General features: G+C 36.5%; 1 protein-coding gene across 1 annotated transcript in view; it reads left to right on the top strand.

Annotated features, from left to right (window-relative positions):
* The window catches only part of LOC149426560 (GATA-binding factor C-like), a 132426-nt gene that overhangs the window by 26337 nt on the left and 89879 nt on the right, over positions 1-16210 (top strand). The window contains exon 3 of the mRNA XM_089637472.1: positions 10638-11102. Coding sequence (XP_089493598.1) covers positions 10638-11102 — 465 coding nt within the window. The remainder of the gene's footprint in view (positions 1-10637; positions 11103-16210) is intronic.

Below are 16210 nucleotides of genomic sequence, written 5' to 3'. Positions count from 1 at the left end.
TACGATACAGTATCGGGTACTTGCTTACTCCTGTGGAAGAAGGGCCTAAACCTTACAAAACATAATGTACTGTGTGATTAAGAAAACAAAGCAGGTATGAAATGTTCCTAAGAATGTGGAACGCGGTTTGCTGTTCCCAGAAAAGTCGTAGCCAGCTCCATAGCAAAGTATAACGTCATAAACCAGTTCCTCAAATAGACGAGTCAACACCCGCCCGCCTGTAATTAGTATTCTAATCGATATAATTATCGCCTGAATCAATGGTGCATTATATCCCAGCGGAGGCTCTACACTCTAGACTTCCGGGGTTTTTTTCTGTCAGTACACTCGTTGACAGTTTGTTTCCTCTCATTTCACGTGTAGTTCCGATCGCACATGATCAGCTCTGTCAATTTCAAATATTTACCAAACAGAAACAATATTCAAAAACTTAAGTTATGTTTTTACACCACTTTTATTTTGAATTAATATTAACAGCCAACCAGGTTTCGCTTAGCTCAAGCTTCATCAGGGCTTATTATATGTTTTTACCACTACGCTAAAATATATTGCCACCCGATTGATACTACTCCTCAATTTTTTAGAAGAACTGTGCAAAATAATTGTATTACTCTTCACCACTATTCTAATCTTACAAATATACCTATTTGATTTGCGGTTTTTGTATTTAATTTGTCGAACTCAGGGCAGATGTGTTGAATGATGCCCAGAACGTTGGCTAAAGAAAGAGGTAGCACACGGCATAATACCCTAATAATAAATCAACATAATTCTTTCGGCCGTGAAAATCTCGAATCATATATTCTGGGATATTTTTTATCACATCTACATTTTTACACATATTTGATGTTAGCACTTGTAAAGATCAAAAGTAATTTATTTTTTCTTTAAACTCTGATTCAACCGCCTTTGAGAATGACCACGAACAGCCACTGACACTGCTAGGTACTAATAAAATAGGTAATTTAATTGGGTAGGTCGGTAGTAAAGTTATACGTCAGCAAAAAAGTTTTCATTGGGAAATCCTCAATATTTGAACATTCTTGCCACCCCACAATGTATTCTTTTAATTTAAATGTTGAATTCGTGACGGTACTTTTTGCTGAACAATTTCACTTATTTCATGGTATTCGTAAATATGAAAATTTTTATGTAATTTGAATCGTTGGTAATTTAAAAAAATCAATTTTATCGCTGCGCATGCAAAAAAGGAGATTTAATCTCACAGTAAGTAACGCAGACAAGGAAATGAAGAGGGATACCAAGAGATTGTTTTTAAACCCGCCATTGCACTCAGCAAGTCATTTCATGCGGCATGTGCATCGTAAATTACGTGAAATATGGGTAATTGAGCTAAGATATTGGTAAAGGCAATAAAAAGCAATAATCGTGACATTAACAACAACCCGTACAGTAGCCGAAGGAATCTCTTAGTATTCAGGTGGAAAGTGTCGCCTACAGAGAAGAATTTATAGCCAGAAAAGTTCGGGTGGCGGAGGACTACTATCGACACACACTCCGGGGTGGCGCCCATGCACTCCTTATTGGTATTCCCCGTGGATTCAGGAAATATACAAATATATTATAACTAGCCAGTAGCCAACAGTTTTCCGAGAATCAAACGAATTTTATGACTTGACAATGCTTGATATTGATGGATTACTTCTTGTTGTTAGCCGCCCGGAGGAGTTGTGATGAAGCTACCTGTATACTTACTGAACCCCTTGAAATTTCTTGTTGATATATTTGTAAAGTGTGTTGAAAACAATACATTTGAATTCTGCTTAGAAAGTAATAAATTCGTGCTTAAAACAAATACAAACAGCTTTTCTCTCGTTCATTATATTATCATATTAACAATTTTAACGTAACTATCATTTGGCGTAGTATTTAGGAAGACTAACAAAACTGGTTATCGATGACTAAATAATATTACGGCACTGAAGTGTTGAATATAACTAATATTATAATGGAACGAATTTAATCACCTATTGATTCATCGGTACAAACCGCTTTTTGTTAGTTTACGTGGAACTCTGTAATTATCATAAAACAAGCTTTTATTCCTCACGTACGGCACTTGGAAATTTGTTTATGAATATGATTATTTAATAACGATACGTGATTGAACTGGGAATATTGCATTATCTTTGATTATTTTTAAGGTATCTTGTCTAAGATTGGAAATATTTAAGAGGAGGGAAATGCTAAAACAGGAGACGTAGAAAACTTGTAACTTTTTTTAGAATTCAAAAGTTAATGTGTACGTTTTTGGTGCCTAATATTTACCAAAAAATATATCTCTATAATGGGTAGGTTATACCGACCAGGAATAAAAGGATATAAAATAAAAATTACCTACGTTTAACCCCATTACTTCCATTGAGCTTATTGCAAAAGCAGTTTGTCTCGCTTTGAATGGCAGTTTGTCGCCGGGTTATAATTCGTTCATCTTTGTAGGTTTATTCGTCGCGACAATAATAGCACAAGCGCACTCTAACTCCAGAAGGCGCGGGCGCGGGGTCGGGCATTCAAATGAATGCTCCCCCGAACTGTGTATAATAATGAAGAGCCAAAAGCATTGTGTCACCGGCTCTACTGTGGCTCCGGTGACCTCGTCACCGTCCACCGTTCTCCTCCTCTGCTGGGCTGGTACCCGGTACTCTATACTACACACAATGGGCAGCCCAGTGAGGAGTGGCTGCGCACAATCCCGGGAGATGAAACCTCCCAGATAAGTCCACACTCCAGCTCTATCTCCCGGCTCATCTCTCTGTGCCCTTGTTCCAACAAAAGATCCCCCCTGCGTACGACCTCTGCGAGATGAAGTTTGATGTTTGGACTGTTGGATTGAATGGCGGCTGCGTCGGGCCGCATTATTCCACGGGATTTACAAACTGGTAAACTTCCGATCGGCGAGGGTGTTCATGTTCATGTTCAAGTCATTATTGTGAAAGCTGCGGGAAAATACGACGCACTTACCCGTGGCTGTTTCTGTGTGCCTGGTTAAACACTCGTACATACACTTAGCATGTTAAGCACTAAGCACTAAGCAGTAGGCCACAGGCACCCACCCAACCCAATTCAATACATTAGCCGGTAAAACGTATCGCGTTTAGATTAAAAGCGAGACATTACTTTGAATCTAAACAAACCCTAATACTTATTATTTATTCAATGCATTTCTATAAAGAACAGCAGTACGTTAAATATGCTTAAAGTATTTGAATAAATTTTAGATATAAATCTGCTTTTATGAAATTTGGATTGTGTAAAAGCACTTGCAGATAATTATGAACATTTCAAAATCACGCGAAAAATGCATCAAGTTAATGGCGTAATGGAAAAGCGATGTAATTTTATCACTTTCATCGGCTAATCCTATGAATTTTTAAGAAGGTAATGAATGGGTAGCTTACCTATAATTTATTTTTGTTAATAGATAGGTATCCATTGTCTAGCCCAATGTGGATACTGTAAATGAGAAACTACCGAAAAGACGCAGAAATAAAAATAATCAGACCTTAACGTTAAATATAAAAAAGATAATGACATTTGTTAAATATTACGAATATATTTTGTTACACAGTTAGGCACCGAAATAGCGAAAAAGGGGTATTTTGATGTGAATATTTATTTTTTATTACGATACGTCTCGTTGGAGTTATATTTCTCACTGCAAGCCGTAAAACTGCCTTCAGTTACTTCAGTATGCAAATTTCCGTTGAATATAGGTTAAATGAAGAAGAAATGTAGTTTAATTTTCCGTTTTTTTATTTAGAAATGTTGAGTAATCCTGATTGAAGCCATGGAGGGGTGTAGCACCGGAAGGTTGCGCGCTAGATCGCCCAGGTTGATAGGACACGTTTTAATGCACACCATGATGGTTCACATCACAGACACACGGCTACTCCGTACAATGTACCTATATACCGTACCCCCTTCCAACACACACACCCCCACACCGGCAACTAACACTAGCCAATATTGTATTATCGATGCCTGGTTGGTTCTAACGCAGCGGTCCATGTGTGGGAAATGTGACTGATGGGATTTTATGGCCTCGAGAACTGCACTGAAAGAATCGCATAATACCCGTAACTATCCGTGCTACGCGATTCAAGACTTTGTCACGTTTTACGTTTTATTTATATAACTTTGAAATAAATGAGAAAAAACATGCATTCTTAAAACTGCACATGAAAAGTTCTAGTCTTGATTTTTTACTATAATTGTGTCCGAAAAGAAAAAGAGGACATGTCAAATAGTTAATTTTGATGTAATGTATAAAAAAAATTAATTTTAACACATTATGCAAGGAAAAAGTGTATCAGTGGAAATATAAAATGATTTAAAATTTGACTGAAGCTAACGATTAAATAAGTTATAGGGTACGTTTCAGTATTGACAAGGAATATAGGATTTGTTAACTCTACTTCTCTCGTTACTATATTTGACTCAAATCCTTCCATTCAATTTTTTTTTAATATAATTTAAAACACGTTTATTAGTAAAGGGTTATAGATTTTACTCAACTCAGATGAAATTTCAACAGTCAGAGTGCAACAGCTCATGCTTTTAAATAAAATTTAAATAAAATAAGTTTAATATTATCCCGTGGCGGAATTCGAACTTGCAACATTAAAAAAAACAAAATTATATCCGTAGCCACGCTGTGTATGAAGGCTGTCAGATCTTTAGCATATATCTGTATAGATACTCGTAAGATTTGCTCATTAGACTTATATAATAATAGGTAGATGCTTCAGAGTTAGTATCACGTAAGGTCGTATCGTATATTCCGTTGTGCGGTGGCGGGCGTCGCGTCGCGCCGTCCAATCTGCAGTAATTGACGACATTTGCGGTTTCAAGCATTAGCCCGTGAGACCCTGAGCGGGTGGTGGGTAGGCGGGATGTCCCCGTGCAGAGAGCGGGTACACGCTGTAGGTATACTGTATGGCCGTGTGCATGCTGAGGTATAATTAAGTGTAATTTGGTAATTACACCAGAGACACCGCGCGCACCCGACCGGACAGCGGACAGCGGACGTACACAGCCGTACACCGTTGTACACTTCCTATGCAATGCTTTGCCAAACAATCCGAATACAAGCGAATCAAATGGAAAATCTGTTCAAAATCTACGCTTACAATAAAAATAATTAATTAATTCCTAATACAAAATTAGGAATTGCTATTCGAAAATTGGCTGATTCTGTTAGTAAGAATTGATTTTGAACACACATACTTTTTGTGTTTTTAACAATGAAGATACACTATTTTAAAAATTAGATAAAATGATGACCGAGTCCCAATACCTTCTCTTTTTTTTAACAATAATAATTCAAACACATAGGTACGGTGTTGTCTTATTATTAAACAGTAATTTCATATACCTATCCATAATTCATCTTAGCGAGATATATTTATTTTTTATTTAATATTTGAAAATTTTTTTTTTTACATAGATAAGTATACAGGATATGAACAAGATATAAAACAATAAAAATTAAAGTAGCCTTTCCTCACCATAAAGAGACAATGCTCTTGTGTTTGGTGAGGGAATTCTAGTTCAATTATATATATGTTAGTATTAAGGTAAATAAATTATTAAGAAACAACACAAGATTTAAACAATATTACTTCTAGATGTAAGTAGTGAACGTATTTTGGACTTATAATATTTTAAGGTAATTTTTTAATTTAAGGTGAAATTACTGAATATTTTCGTTATTTTTTAAATTTAATGGAAGGTTATTAAAATAAATTATGCCTAGATAAAGATAGGTATTTTGAATGAGCTTAGTGTTAAATTTGGGGATTTTAAAAGTTTTCTGGTATCTTGCTGATGTATTGAATTGCAAGTATTTGACTGTATTTCTTTGTAAATTTGAAGTATTGAATATTTTTGATACATTTTGTCTACTGTAGGTACTTTAAAAATTGAAAAAAGAATTTCAGTAGAAAATTTTGACGGTTTTTTTCAACATTACTTCGATTACCAATCTTTGAACTACTTTAATAATAATTAATATTACTAAATACATTATTCATCATATTCAAGATAGAAATGGTTGTGATAGTTTCATGACACCAGAGACAATTGTGTAGTTTCATGACACCAGAGACAATTGCGATAATTTCATGACACCAGAGATAATTGCGATAGTTTCATGACACCAGGGATAATTGCGATAGTTTCTTGACACCAGAGATAATTGTGATAGTTTCATGACACCAGAGACAATTGAGAATTGGCGTTTGAATTTTGGTTTTAGTTTTTATGTTAAGATAACATGGTCGTACTATATAACTTCAAAACGATTTGACCTATTTTAACACAAAACGTGTAGGTACACATTAACGTAATGACAAATGATTGATGCGGAGTAAAAAGAAGTTTCTCAGAAATGTTATTACGATAGAGATATGAATCACAACGATTTTGATCGTGTTTATCATAATTAACACAATTAGTTGTTGAAGACTTAATCCATTGCAAAATCGGGTGAGAGGAAATGATACCAGTATCAGGTGACAGATTAGCCGAAATCCACGTGAAGAGCCAGGGGTTAGTTATTAAGAGATTAGATACACTAATCTATCGTCAAGAATAATTAAAAAAGAAAAGACTGCCAACTATGCGTTATTCGCTGAATCCGAAAACACCTGTCATCAAAAGATAAATGGTTAAAATATGTTGTATTATACAATTTTAAAAAGGTTGTCCTCGGCCCCAGTGACACATTTAGATGACACAAAATATGCTTGTTAGATTTTCCACATTAATTTTTTTTGATCATCCATTTTCCAAAACAAATTTTTACGGAATAATATATTTCACGAAAATAAAAACATTTCAAAAATTGTTAAAATTGTCGTATTCGAGGAGGCTACTGTTATTGAATTTGTTAATGTTTATTCGTTAAAAGTCAATAAAAATAAACTTTCACAAATAGCACTTCACAGTAGAGTGTATTTTTTATGGTGCATAGCTTAACACATATATTTTAATTGTATTTATATAGTGTACCAAAACGTTTATTCTTTCTCATGTAGTATTATGTAATATGAATTAATATCGCCATTTTGATTGTCCTAAAACGAAAATTTTCGAGTTTTCAATGCACTGTAAAATATTTTCTGTACTTAATAAACAAATAAGTAAAATATTCATTAAATTATAGGTACGCCACAAACATAAATAATCGTAATGTACAAATTATTTTAACTTCATCAGCGTATGTTGTGACCATAGAAGGCCATAAAACAATGCTATGTAATGAATTATTTTGACATATCCGACTTCCCCCGTACGCTGCTCACACAGTACAAGATATTTATGCACCCCAAAAATACTACCGCCGATTCAGGCAGTTTAATTAACTTATGCAAAAGACGTCGCAGGATATTAAAGTATCATAGAAAATTGACTCCCCCTGGTGGCATGAAGTGTTGAGATATTTACTAATACAATCTGTCCGCTTAACTGATTTGATTGTGCTAATCTTAACTGGTAGTTGCAGGAATGGGGGATGAGGGTGGTTATTGAATCGTGATGATATTCAACTAACATCTTTATCTGGCCGGGTGGGAGCGCTTTGTGTTTTCTCTGGATGTTTGTAAAGATTTCATATTTCCTAATCCCCTTCAATTAATTGAAAAACATTCATGCAAACCCAATTCAGTTTAAGAAGCATATATTCGAATTCAGATAAAACAAAAACTTTAATATTTTTCGTAAGCTAACAAACACATAGAAGTAGAAAACCGATCTTCCAAGTAAACGAACAGCGGCAGGTTTGCGTGTGCTAATAATATTTTATTGATGTCACGATACAGGGTTTTCCAATAAAAGGTGTTATTTTGATATTCAATCGTAAAAAATCAATGGTTTCGTTGCTTGTATGGCACGTAGCGCCGTTTTTTTGAAAGTAAACGTTGTCCCAATCAATATCATTCAATTCCGGCCATAAAAAATCATTAGTCATCTCTCGTTAGCGCAATCCATTTACCGTAACTGTTGCTCCAGCCTCATTTTTGAAAAAATAAGGTCCAATGACTCCGCCGGACCATAAACCGCACCAAACAGTCACACGTTGAGAATAGAGAGGCTTTTCAACAATAACTTATGGGTTTTCCGAGCCCCAGAAGCGAAAATTTTGGTTGTTGACGAAGCCACCGAGGTGGAAATGGGCCTCATCACTCAAGATGATTTGCATTTGATTCACTCAAGTGAATTTTAATAATTTCAATGCATTGTTGAAGCATGTATCGTTCCATTTTTATGAATGGCGTAGTTTTTACTTGTAAAATGTCAAAAAATGACAGCTTCAAAAGTAACATCTACCGAAATAGCGGGATATTCAAAATAACACCTCTTATTGGAAAACCCTGTATAATTAATATATTGAACGCATTATTAACATAGTGAATAATTCAAGTTTTAGGACGAATGAGTTCACTAATTGCATCATAATGTGAAGTTACAAGAAATGCATTACGCTGAAAGCATCTATAATTTAACTTAATCGTACAAAAGTTCCTAAATATGAAGTGATATAATAATCAGTCTCTCATTGGTCGGAAGCTCCCCGTAGCTTTTCCGCTACCCCTATATTCCCGTATTCCGTATTATGGACGGTTGGAATCGCTGGCTGTTATGAAAAAATGTAAACATCTGCTTCCTAACGATTTTCGGGGTCTGTCCCTTGATGCTTATCTGCTGCAGCGATGGCTGGCCCGATAGCACCCAACAGCTCGTAGCTAGCAGCGGGCCGGTGCACGGTGCGCCGCGGTGGCTCGGAGCTTTGTGTCAGCTTTCACGTTTTTGTAGACTCTCATTATGTCTGTCACTGGAGCCACAACACTACACACATTGATGACTGATTTTTAGCAATTGCCCATCACGCGATTGCGTTGTCCGACTGAAACGAGTCCGCGACACATCCTGCTCGATTATTAATACATTACTGATGACCGACACGTCAATTAAAACGCGTTTCTGTAAAAGTATGTTTGCGTGAACTGCTTAAGTAAAAAAGATAATTACTACTCAGTATACTGCCTATTTATTATTGTGTACCGTCATTAATTAGAAGAGTACAAAACTTAAAAACTAAGTTTTTCATCACATGTCCTAGGTAACATTGTGCATTATATATTCCCACCAAAATATTGTATGTATTTGTGTTTACTAAAATGTTCAGATTTGTTGTGATTAAACATTGATTCATCGAATCAATAAACTTGTATTAGGTTTGGCGAGAAATCGCTTTAACAAATTGGTAAATCAGATAATGGCGTCAAGCTATGCGAGGAGGTAGGGCCTAGCCACGGGGGCCCGGAACCGGCTATATTCGGGTTTGGTTTAGGGAACACGAGGTGCCCAGGCAGGGCAGGGCTGGGTACACTATCCACTACCCCGACCCCCGACCCGTATTATAGGGGCGCTCGCAGTCAATAAAGGTATTACTATTCATCAACCATTTCATTCAAAGCTCTCGAAACACAATGTGATTTTCTACTATGTGTTTTTAATCTGCGGGAGATCAACGGTTCTTTTAGGATTATGTACTACTCGCATCTATGTTATTAAACCAATAATATACACATACGCACCCTTTCCCTTTCTATTGTGGGTAATCATATATCAAATTTAAGGATGTGTTTCGCTTTAGCTCGTCTATCATGCACCTAAATGATGTTTAGTGTTATTAGGTACATATATGTTTTTATCAACTTCTTCGGATTAAATTAAGAAAGCTACTATCAAAGGTTTAAACTTGGATCGAATTACTAATAAAACTGGTGTAGAAGATCGTTCTCATTCTCTTTTTGTAAGAGAATTATGAAAATGTACAATTATTTATGGTAGGTACCTAATTTCGGAAATCTTCGCATGCATTATACGTGAATATTCTTATTGGTCTAAAATTAGGAATGATGTGAATTGAATGTCGCTATTAGTGGTAATAACAATTTTAAAATGTTCACGCTGACTGAATCCTCGAGGGAAGGAACGGCGATACAGGACAGGGATATGGGAGGGCATCAAATCATGGAAGCCGCTTGAGGCCAGACATATGTTTTTTGAAATAATTGTAGGAATAAATGAATTAAGGGAAGTACTTAGAGGGGCCCGCTCCCCTCGAATATTGCGGAAAGCTTATTGGTTGAAAGCTTTCGCTAAGGACGAATCAGCTTTTGGTATAATCATGACATGACAATGGAAGACGCACACAAACAAAAAACTCTCCGTTTACATTTGTGTGAGGTAGATAAATTAAATAATACATGTGTAAGGTATTCAGGCTGACATCAACATTACATTCACTGCCGCGAGTATTGATCGCGTACTTTCCCTTGCATTGCCAATGCTAAACGGAGGAAACAATCAAATGCTCGATTAGGATGGACGCGGTGATAATGGAAACACAATGTTTATTTGAAATCCGTAATCCTATTGTTCTAAACATGCCATTTTTGATTTATTTAATAAGAATGGTACTTGCGTATTATTTTTGTTTGTAGGTGTCAAATAAATATCAATATGTAAACCGTAAATATATATGCATGTAGCTGTCAAGTCCAGGCAACTTTATCAGAGATGTTAAAAACTTTTGTTTTTATTCATAGGCCCCCGATCCGGTGGAGCCCAGGTGTGTCGGCCTCACTTCCATGCACCCCTACCTTGGCTGGACAAGCCATGGGGCTACCAGGAAGACAAGCCCGCGGGGGCGCCGGGCCCCCACCCGCTGTTCTCGTTCCCGCCTACGCCGCCCAAAGACGCCACCCCGGACAGCGTGCCCTCCGCCACGGACTACCAGGCTGCCGTGGCGCACGCGGCGGCCATGTCCGTGGCCTTCATGCAGCAGCAACAGCAACAGCAGCAGCCGGGCGCGCAGGACCAGGGCCCCGGAGACGTGAAGCCCATGCTAGCGTGCGCGGCGCAAGCGGCCAAGCAGCGGGAAGGTGCGCAAGGCGGCGAGTCCGCCTATGGGGGCTACGAGTCCGGCTACCCGCCCTATCCCGCCCCGCCGCTGTATGCGCCGCGCGCCGCCTCGCCCCACAAGCCGCGCGCCAAGTCGCGCACCAGCGCTGGTGAGCCCCGCCGCCCACCTACCCCGCCCCCGCCCCCGCCCCGCTTGCTCGCACAGCGCACGCCCGTGCCGGACACCCAGCCACCCCGCCACCCCGCCACCCCCGCCGGCCCGAAAGTCGATCGCGAGGGTTGTCGTGCCCCGGCGTCACTCCTGGAACCCAAATCAGCCGTAGATGCTAAATAAAATAATCGCGTGTGTCTTGAATTACAAATCAGACAACGCCGTGGCATAACAACCCGAAATATTGACAATCGGCTAAATATGACGGCGAAGCAACTTTGCACCCGTTAATATTTGTGGTGGAAGCTTCTTGTTGTTTAACAAATCAACTCTCTGCTCTCAATCTCTCTGTCGGAACTTCGACATTCTTGGAAAATTGCAAAATCTGAGCGTTTTCCGACGACAATCTTTTCACTTTTGATGACTGTTGTGTCATCCAATTTTATATTAATCGCAAACTGCTCATCATGATTTGTCATTTGTTAATGTCCCGCTTAAATGGTATCCCCTGTCTTTCTTGGTTGTGGAGATGAACTATCTACTAACTCATTGTTCCATATCAACTACTACTAACTCAATTACCATCCACTAAGTTTTTGGCTATTTCCGTCGGATTCAATATTTCGTCAAAAAGACAATGCAGCGGTTACGCGGTCCGGTCATAAAACATTTAAGATCCGATTATAAAACAGAATATAAATGAAACCGAAAAAATGCGCTTCACCCAATTAAAATAACATAGATAAGTTTGCTTTTTATAACCATTTAAATTAACAGTTTACGAGAGTTTAAACACGATAATAAATTTAGAAGGTTTTACAAAGCCTCGAAATAAAATATAATCTCAGTCATTTTTCGTATATTTATGGAATTTTAATTCACGCACCGAAGTATTTCGTACGAAAAGTTCCTCTGTGGATCAACATAATGGAATTTTTCTTTTAATTAATATACCTACCCGTAATAAAACTTTTCATGGATTTAATCCCACGTCGAGATAGCAGATATTTAGTTTTGATAAAAATCGTAAAATAAATATTTTGTTTCAAAAGCGCTCATAATAATTAAATAAGGATCCTTAGATTATACAAAATAACCATTGAGTTGATTTCTTAAATATACTTTTATAATACATGGCGCCCCGTGATGACATTTAAATATTTATTTATATAGGAATATTAAATACTATATTTCAGTTATCTATAAAACCATAGGATAAAAGTGGGTATTGCCGAGATTGGGATGTGAACTCTAGGAAACCTCCGCTATCCAATATAATATTCTAAATCAAACTACCAGAGAAACCTGTACGTCCACCGAGAAAAGTTTATTTATTTCTATTCTTGTACATACATTTTACAGATGATTACAGTTAACATATATAATATACGAAAAATGTTAATAATCAGTAAATGTGTGTGGATAGGTTAGTAGTAGTATTTTGTGAACACTTCATTAGGAGAATTTGTGCTGAGGTGTGCATATTCCGTCATAAGCAAATAATCAGTATCCTCCTTGAGATCTCAAGAATGACACCATGGTTCCACCAGTGGCGGCAGTATTGTATATTAGGTTAGTAGCAGTTAAGTTGAGTGAAACATCATAATATTATGTAAATACGATGTAGGGAAAAGAAAAGAAAAGGATTCAGCATGAAATCAACAAAAAAGCCTAAATAAAATAGTTAACGTTTTAGAATATTGTATTATTAAAACTGTATCATGAGATTTCCGCCTTCACAGTGATGTAAATAATTGAATATTGAAAACTTGGATTTTCACGTCAATTTTTGACTGAAAAACTCTTTTAAAATTCAAAATTTTCTCGAACAAATCCTTGCAAATAACGTGACCTTTAAATTGCTGTGAATAACAATTAACGTCTTAATTTAACTATTCAATTTAAGGTCTGTTTTAGCTTTCATTGTACATACATTATTTTGATTGGCTGAAAAAAACCTGGAAAATGGAATGTAATTATTGTTCCATTGTTCTAGAGGCAAGTGTTTAGTGTAGATATTCTGTAGGTACTTGATCGTACAGTGAAGCCGTTTCTACCATATTCTCAAAGCAAAGAATAAAAATAAATTTGTTTCCAAATTAGCAATATAAAATCGTAAGTCTTTAAGGTATAGTACGAACGCCAGTAAACCTGAAGCAGAGTTTGGGTAGATGCTCATTATAAGTGAAGCAAAAGCGAACAGAATTTTAGATTAACTCCAGAAAGCTATGAAATCAAGTTAGGTAGGTACTCGTACGTAAATAACGAGGATTTGACGAAACGACGCTTTCCGCACATTAAGCGAGTCGGGTTTTCACAACGCTACAATAATTAAAAAGCTAACTGCGTAAATATAATCGGGTAATGAATTTTGAGACAATAGCGTTTCCCAAGGCACAGGAACTCAGGAATTCGCGAGGAAAAGTAATACCTAACGTGCGCCTCGGTGTTGTAATGATTCGGCGTGATGCTCAATTACTTCCCACTGTAGACTGTAGGCTGGAGGCACTGTACTATACAGTCCGTAGATTTGTACACCGTACAGCGTATGGCCAGCGCATACTGTATGCACAGTGTACATGTTCATAATATGAGGCATGTGGGACATCGGCGGAAGTACGCAGGAATGCATATTACGTGTTTCATTTTTATTGCAATCATTTTACTACCGTAACGTTCTATGCCAACACTATGTACCATTGAGGTGCCCGCTGTTATCTATATTATACCTTGACGTACTGAGGAAAAGCCACACAATAATATTACAATGACGGGTGAAGATGAATAGGGTACAAGTAAACAACACCGCTGATATTCTATTCACTTTGCATCCTTCAACGAATCACCTTTGAATTATTCTGAATCTTTCCTTTTAAACAATTATTTAGGCATATTTATCGTAACTGCGGAATATGTTATTGATTTTCCTAATGTATACATATTACAGTTGACAGTTCACAAAACAGCCGTAGTATTCGAATTTATAATGACGTGCAGGTTTCTATTATTTTGCCTCGGCAAAAATTATTATTCATAATGTTAACCGCGTAATCAGAATAACCGATATTTACTATTATGGGGATACGATTCGTAAAATTCTAACGAGATTCTGCGCTCTTTATTGCAGGACGCGATAAGGGTGACTTCACCGCTTAATACCGATCGCCTCTTTCGATTTGCAAAAAAACATGTACGTTTTATTTTGATTTTGTCAAATTCAGGCAAAATTTGAAATATTTTTTAGTAAGGGTTTAAAAACAAAATTTGCCACATCATACAATAAAAGTAAATTCGAAAAAAAGGATCTTAAGAATTACATTTTACTGTTCAAATAGTTTTTTAAGGCCTAATATGCACTGTTAAAACAAAAGACAATATGTGTTCTTCAATATTTCGTTAAAACGTGTAAAGTATCTCTGGGCGATAAAAGATTCAAACTAAAACACATGAAAAGCAGTCATGGACCAAATGAAACCGATTATTGATTTCTATTATTAATGAAGATGATTTTATAGTTATTTCTTAAAATTAGTATATAAAAATTGAATTGAGAAAAATTAATAAACTTCCCATTAAGTAGTGGAGTCGAGAAACAGATGTTGAACGAAGAATTCAATTATCAGAGCGAGACATTGTAAGTTTGTAATGTTAGCAAATAGGTGCTCGTGCTCGCAAAAATTATGACATATAAGGTAATTGTTGAGTGTGTTTGCACGGAGCTCATTTATCATTTTCACTTCCTTTTACGAAGACTAATTACCTACTTGTGCATAATTATTCAACAAAAAATGATGTGTTCAGGAAAAAATATTCGCGTTTGTTCATTAACCCCTGCCTAGTCAACCATAAAATACACACAAAACAGTATTTTAGATCGTATTTCAGAAGAAATCATGGACATGTTACTTGTTATCAATATAATTGCTCTTTTCTGATATTACTTTTAGCAAAACTTTTTGTTCACAAAATTATGAAAATCGTTAATGTCAATGCACACTTACTACGTAAGAACCAATTCTTCGAAGCATATTTGACATTTGAATTTTTTTAACCTACGTAATTTCAGTTGAGGCATCATTGTAATTTTGAGATGATATATTAGGGGTAGATATGAGATTCGTTTTTCGGTGGGTCGATGGGTCGATGTTGTTGTCGTGACATTTTTCGCCTCCGTGACTGTCACAAAAGTCTTCTCTTCTCATGTTAACAGGGAACAATGTTGCCAAACACAACTCCTCAAGACTCTTTTGCACCCTCCACGAGAGGGTTGAGAACAGTGTGAAGTACAATTTTACACGTCCCGTGCGTGCGTCAAGATGTACAGCAGTAATTTATTCGCACTTACTACAAAATCATCCACAAAAGACGTGTTAAGTCATACAAGTTGTTTTAACTAAATATTGAAATTATTTAGGCATGCTTCATTCCCGCCACATTTTAATTTAAAACCTTTGTTTGTGTTATGTTGATAAAAAAATTTTACTATTGAGTTTCGAGTTTAAAGGACTTAAATACAAAATGTTCATAATGGTGCTTTTGACAAAGTTACACCACAACACCATTCAAAATTTAAAGAATTTTTGCATACGGATTGTAAAACTATAGTTCGTCATCACGGGGCTGTCAAGTTAACCTGTCTATAACAGCCGTTTTAAATACCATTATATAAATTTGAAACGAAAGAAAAAACCGCCCAGTATCTCGATCATAAATAAATATCCCAATTTATATTAAAGAGTGGGTGGGGCCATTCTTATTTTTTTCGCTCCAAAAGAAATCGAATTTAACCCTTTTTTTCTTCTTCCATTCGGGGGAACGTTGCGGTGCAGACGATGGATTTCACATTAATTTTATATTCGTAAACTTTCCGATAATACGGGGCGTAACCCGATGTCCGATTTTTTTCTTGCGGTGTGAGATCTGAGGTAATCGTTTTCGATTTAATGACTCGAAAAAAACCTGACCCAAATCCCACCGATTTTTAATGCTTATTAATAAAAATTTCTTATAAAACCTATTCGTAGTAAGGTGAACTTCAATTATGATGAATAATTAATTTGAAGTTTTTTTTTTCCAAGGTGTTAATCGGATAATGAACGTCAGGTT

Source organism: Hesperophylax consimilis, chromosome 1 (assembly GCF_061612785.1).
Source record: "Hesperophylax consimilis isolate HC1 chromosome 1, BYU_Hcon_1.0, whole genome shotgun sequence".
NCBI lineage: Eukaryota > Metazoa > Arthropoda > Insecta > Trichoptera > Limnephilidae > Hesperophylax > Hesperophylax consimilis.
Note: the sequence above shows the minus strand (reverse complement) of the source record. Positions and strands in the feature narration are given on the sequence as shown.